The 6,000-nt window shown below is 39.6% G+C and overlaps 2 protein-coding genes across 4 annotated transcripts in view; one reads left to right on the top strand and one right to left on the bottom strand.

Moving 5' to 3' along the window:
- Positions 1-559: 559 nt before the first annotated feature.
- On the bottom strand, positions 560-2,885 carry cnrip1b (cannabinoid receptor interacting protein 1b). Its single transcript, XM_077495354.1, has 3 exons — positions 2,568-2,885; positions 1,207-1,351; positions 560-922 (listed from the first exon to the last, which is right to left on the bottom strand). Exons 1-3 carry the CDS (start codon positions 2,744-2,746, stop codon positions 758-760), a joined length of 489 nt encoding a protein of 162 aa, XP_077351480.1. The 5' UTR covers positions 2,747-2,885; the 3' UTR covers positions 560-757.
- Positions 2,886-3,490: 605 nt separating this feature from the next.
- Positions 3,491-6,000, top strand: part of kcnq5a (potassium voltage-gated channel, KQT-like subfamily, member 5a) — a 55,296-nt gene continuing 52,786 nt past the window's right edge. The window contains exons 1-2 of one of the 3 annotated variants that reach the window (XM_077495353.1): positions 3,491-3,514; positions 4,028-4,681. In XM_077495353.1, the coding sequence (XP_077351479.1) occupies positions 4,338-4,681 (344 nt within the window). In that variant the 5' untranslated portion in view covers positions 3,491-3,514; positions 4,028-4,337. Of the gene's footprint in view, positions 3,515-3,922; positions 4,682-6,000 lie in introns of those variants that run through there. The other 2 variants (XM_077495351.1, XM_077495352.1) reach the window with 2 other exon arrangements.

Raw genomic sequence — 6,000 nt, 5'->3', positions numbered from 1 at the left:
GTGACAATACAGTAGTGTTAAAACTGATACACGCACACACAGTTCAAACATAACACATGCACAACATTCTCAAAGTGGTCCAATGAAAAGCATGTTATGTATCTAAAATAAAGCAAAGTTGTTCTTTTTTTTATTTAAAATTTTAATTTAAAAATACTTTAATAATCCCCAAAAATATTTCTGAAAATAATTACATTACAATATTTTAATGAAAATTATGCTTTTCTTAAACAATGAGATTACTGAAAATATTTGGATTAAAAAAACAACCTTATTTAGCACTAATAAAAAAAGAATAGAGATGCATCCTTTGCAATGTCAAGGTAAAATAAATAAATAAATAAATAAAAAAGTAGGCAACTGGAGCTCAGTTGGTCCAATGAAAAGCCTACAATGTGAGGATATAATTTTTTAACAAAATATTTCTGAAAAAAAAAATGTAGACTGTAAGAAAGAAAAGTTTTATATAAGAGAAAAATAATGCATCGATATATGCTTTGCATTGGACAAAGACAATGGGGAACGTGTATCTCCAAATACATTGAAGTTATTTTTATTAAAAAAATAAATAAATACAATAAAAAAAGAATAGTATTTTTTTTAACCTGCAAATATTTCAGAAAAAAAGATTATTATTATTATTATTATTTTAAATAGAGAAATGCTTTCCAATGGACATTAGTGAAACTCAGTCTATGGTTAAAACTGACACGCGTGTTGCCATGCCAACGCGTGTGTGCGTGTGCATCTCTTCGCATCAAATGAAGGTCTCCTTGTTGACCCACATGAGCGTGCGCGTGTCGTTGGGTTTGCACTCGTACTCGATGCTGTTGAAGCTGTTGCCCCACTGGCAGTGGTCCCGCTTGTTGTAGTTGTAGAACTTCACCTGCCACACCGTCTCAAATGCGCCCGCCTCTGTGAACTGCGACACAAATATAGTATTTGAAGACATTTTACATTCTCGCATAATCACAAGATTCTCCCAAAAGGAAATAATGTGACAACATGGTTGCCTATTGGTTAACACATCTGCCACACAGGTCGGTGATTTTAATATTTGATTTGACGTGAAGAATGTTTTTAAATTTTCTTTATAAGAAATTCTCAAGTACAATTTTTAACTCCCACACAATATGACAAAAAATAATTTTTAGTAAAAAAAAAAAAAAAAAACTACACCACAGCGCCTTTAAAGTTAAAGAGTACCTGTATGCTGATCTGAAGGGGCTGCCTCTCGCCGCTCTTGGTGTGCGCCACGCCCTCGGTGTCATACAGGCCCGTGTAGACCACCGACTGAGGGTCCTTGGACTGCCGCTCCAGAGCGAAGGTGACTCCGCCCAAGCTCATCGACCTGCCGAGCCAAGAAAATGATATCTTGAGGGATGGTTGTGATTAGCAGCATAGGAATGTTAACTTCCGTTTTACTCAGTTGGTGCCGTCACATTTTAGAGTGGCCTTTTATTGTGGGCAACGACACACTTAAGCAATAATCTTGATGTCTAATCAACGTACAGACATTTTGGATTGTCTTGACAAAGGAGAGGTGCTTTGGAACACATTTAAGACAAATGTGTGAACTTGTGAGTTTGGCTCATGAAAATTGGAAGTAAAGAGATAAGTGTTGCATTATTGTTTAGTACGATGAAATCATTTATACATTTACAGTATTTGCAGTCTAGTTTTTTTTCTTTTTCTTTTTTACATTCATAACGACCCGAGGTGGCATATACACACCAAAAGTTATTTTGAACAGAACATGATAACACTGTTAGCTAACGCTATTCTGTGCTACCAACGCAGATCTAATTAGCTTTTTGTTCTGACATAATAATGTTTTGGCCGCCCTCTAATTTCGACCAGCCCATCTGATCATAATATGCTCCTTTTTTCTATTTTATTTTTCTTTTTTTGCTGCTAGGTCAAGTGATTCATGCCACAGCTGTGCCCCAAATTCTGCCTGACATTTCCATCATGGCCTGTGCGCCGACCTATTTTCCCACAACCTGGTACATGATTCATTTAAATATCTGCGCTTTATCTGTATTTGGGCATAGTTGTTAAATTATTATTATTTTTTTAAATCAACAAAGACACTCAGCACGTCATCATGAAGACCACAGCGATAAAACCTTTAATTAAAGTTCCTAATCTGGGCTAGGTTGATGCCTTCAAGGGTGCCTCGTAAAATCAGGCTCAATTCGGTTTAAATTAGCAACACTGGCTCAGGTGTTTGACCTTTTTGCTAAATACATTAAACTAACACTTTTGTCATTTCCCACACTTGTGACATTCTATATGTTTATTTTAACAGATACGGTAATTGCTGAATAACAGAAATAACCGTTTTCCACTGAATGCATCTTTCGAAATAGTGGCGTCAACCTGATAACAGATCACCAATCAGACGGATTTTGACACCTGAACGCATCACACAGATTTATGTGCATTGTTCCTGCGATATTTATCATTTGGTGCTAAATTTGGCATAGTTTGATTCAGAAATCACAATTAAGTGACACAAAAATGAATACATCTCAAAATAAAAACAGAAATGCAAGTCTACCTACGTGGCCTCGACCGCTCCGGGTTTAACCACCACCTCGATTTTGTATTTGGAGCCGGTGAGCAGCTTTATGGTCCGGGTTTGTCCGAACCGGGCTCCGTCGGATTTGAAGTAGACGGCGGTGTTGTTGGGGAGCATCTTCAGCGAAATGCCGATTTTGACGAGCTGCGGAACGTCGGCCATGTCCACACACGGGTCCAAATCCGAGATGGATTGAGGTGTCGTCCCAGTGTCCCTATAAATGGGTTCACACGCAAAGGGGAAAGTGTTGCGCGCGCAGCCTGGACTGGTGTTTCTCTAATCCCAATCCAATGTGCAGAATGATAATCCCTACACTGCTCTCTTTCTCTCTCTCTCCCTCTCAAATAGATTCCCTCCTCAATTAAATGAAAAATCCTATTTTAAGGCACCATTTTCTAAAACATTAGTAATCATTGATACCGTCATCGAAGTGGAAATGAAAAACAACATTATCTATCGTCTGATCTTTATCTATGTAATAACAATGTTAAACCACAAGATGTCACTATTATATCATACCAGTCAACGCAATGCTCTCGTTTCAATGTATAGTAATGCTACCATTCTCTTCACAGTCAAAAATACATGCAGAAATGAAGTGAGGAATAAACAACTTCCATTGAAGAATACAGCAGGCAAAGGTGTCCCTGGCAAATGATAGGGGGCAATACATCCCCACCCCAAGCCCATACGACCAAATAAAATGTGCCATTTTGATTTAAATGAAGGTTAAAAAAAAAAAAAATCGTTAAAAAAATAACTGTTCCGTTTCAGACACGTTCGTAGCGTTTGGCTATCATGACACTTTTACTTTTACCGTGTATCGAAATAACACACTGTTATTACATGACACGTCCCCCCGCAATAAACTCCTTAAAAGGGGTGTGTCACGTAAACGCATCAGGTGGTCAATTTCCAACCCGGAAATAGGTGAGTTGTCCGGGAATGAAACATTATTGGGAAAAGCTCAAAATAATTAAGTCGTTTAACTTTCATTAAGACAAGTGGCTTCAAATTTTTACGTTATGTTTCATAAACGAACCCATACGTAGATACTTAATGGCCTTTTACAACAAAAATGAACACGCATGTTAACATTTGTGATACGTTCCATACATTAACATTTTAAATGTTCTAACGTTACCATTGTATTCTGCCATATGTTAGTGTTTGATGGAACATAACAAAATGTTATCACATTCTGTTGTTTTCAAATTTTCATCATAAAGTACAGATGAAATGTGTACAGATGAGATGAGCTAGATGTAGGTTTTCAAGGCATCTTTACTATAATAGTTTCCTGATGCCGTTTTACTACATTTCAAAACAGCAGTATTTTTGCGGGTGTTTCGCTTGCAGGGTCTTATGCTGCCGATACACCACAATCCACGAGTGAGATCAGCCGATTGATTCCGATAGTGACTGACTACTTTTGCCACTCAGGGGGCTGGTGAGAAAGAAGCCCGAGTGGGAGGGAGAGAGCCCCTCAACCAACCAACCCTCCACCCCCTTCCCCACAAATGTCTCCATGGATCTTCTTCTTCACAGCCACTTTCCCCCCGTCTTGCACACAAGTGTTTGGACCGGACAGCTACGGTACCAGACAAGATGACGAGTAGCAGGCCTATACATTACTCCATTTGAAATAAGTATCCAAACCCGCTCACCCCCAAGAACGAAGACCCCCCCCCCCCGGCTGCGTGTGAATGTCCGCCGGTCTCCCAGTGCCCTCCACGCCCGCGCCAGTGATGCCATGCCGCGGGGTCACGGCGGCGACGAGAGCGGCGGTGTTGTCGGCTCCGGAATCTGGCTCAAGACTTCCCCGGGACGCCTGGGGCGGGACTTCACCCCGAGGGATGTGGAGTTCGGCCAGAGGACGATGAACCACGCGGTTCGGACCGGAGCCGGGGACGGGCTGGGGCCGCCCGGCGCCGCCGACCGGCGGAAGCAGGGCGCCCGGCTCAGCTTGCTGGGCAAGCCGCTGGCGTACAGCGCGCAGGGCGGCAGGAGGAACGCGCGCTACCGCTGGCTCCAGAACTACCTGTACAACGTCCTGGAGAGACCCCGGGAGTGGGCGTTCGTCTACCACGCTTTTGTGTGAGTACACTTTTGTTATGTTAACTATTGCAGTCATGCAACGAATGAACTGTTGTTCGCTGAACGTCTTCAAGGGTTCTCAGTCAGCATGTTCGGTGTAATGATAATTCATACATTGAATAAATTGATTGTCTCCTTAAAAATTCCACACAAAATAATTTAAATAACAATTTCAAAAACAGTATTTAGAAATTTTGACTAATTTATAAAAAAAAAAGAAGAAGATGCATGTGCTCTCAATTGTGTGTGCACTTGATTTGCTCACCCAGCCTCATTAAAGAGCTTTACTGTATGACATTATATTTGGGGAGGTATAAAATTATATACAAACCTACCCCTAAGACAAACTAAAATGCATCATTCAGAAATTATGCCAGATAAGAAACATGAGAAGTAGTTAAAAAATGTTGATGTATAAGCTCCTATAGTTTTAATCCAAAATGGATTAAAATAATTTACCTTCATAAAAATTCTATACAAAATTCCCCGTAATGACCCAATTTATATGTATTGAAAAAAAAGTAAATATTAAGTCATTTTGATAATTGCTAAAAAAGATACATTACTACGTACTCGCCAAAATTTTACCCAAAATAGATCAAATTAGCACCCCAATATACTCGGATATTATATACAAAATGCTCAATAATTTCCAAGTGAAATGGCATATTTAGAAATTTTGGTTAATTTATTAAAAATAAAAGCAAAAAGTATTAACACCCTTTGGTGTGACACACAGAAGTGGGCAGGGCTTCGCAGAGTTGCCAATTAGCGTCATTAGAGCCTTATTCCAAAATGGAATAAATTCATTTCCTTTCCACAAATTTCTAAACACAATGCCCTGCAACCACTACATGAAAAAGCATATTTAAAAAATACTGGACAATTATTTAAAAACAAAACAAGTACTATACATTGTTATGATACTCAAAGGTGAGCACCGTTTTTTAATGGATTCTGAACTCTACATTTCTAGAGCTGTCGTCACATCTTGTAATTGATGAACTGACAAGTCAAGCGTTAACAGGTGACCCAACCACCTGTTTGGTTCTCCTGGGGTTAATTACCATTAATTTGTTGGCTGCACTACTCTCAAATGGACTGAAAGAAGCAATGAATGAAGCATTGGAACAACTGGATCACCTTGCAATTATATCTTCTCGTGGAGCATGTACAGGGATTTAAAGAAAGTTAGAGCAAAGTGATTGGACGCGTATGAACTTTTGGCCGTGCCAAGATATCATTTCTTTTCTGCTCATTTTTACTGGCTTTATGCCTTTCAAGCAGAGCCCAGCAAAGGTGGGATATTGCCGTGGCTG

This window comes from Festucalex cinctus, chromosome 14, assembly GCF_051991245.1.
Source record: "Festucalex cinctus isolate MCC-2025b chromosome 14, RoL_Fcin_1.0, whole genome shotgun sequence".
Taxonomy (NCBI): domain Eukaryota; kingdom Metazoa; phylum Chordata; class Actinopteri; order Syngnathiformes; family Syngnathidae; genus Festucalex; species Festucalex cinctus.
This window is presented reverse-complemented; position numbering and strand designations above follow the sequence as displayed.

What these genes read in the sequence shown, in the direction of transcription:
- cnrip1b (XM_077495354.1), bottom strand. Translation starts at nt 2,746, where the DNA reads ATGGCCGACGTTCCGCAGCTCGTCAAAATCGGCATTTCGCTGAAGATG. An exon ending in CCCGGAGCGGTCGAGGCCAC is followed by an intron (nt 1,352 to 2,567) that starts GTAGGTAGACTT and finishes TTGGCTCGGCAG; the next exon opens with GTCGATGAGCTTGGGCGGAG. An exon ending in CCCTTCAGATCAGCATACAG is followed by an intron (nt 923 to 1,206) that starts GTACTCTTTAAC and finishes TTTGTGTCGCAG; the next exon opens with TTCACAGAGGCGGGCGCATT.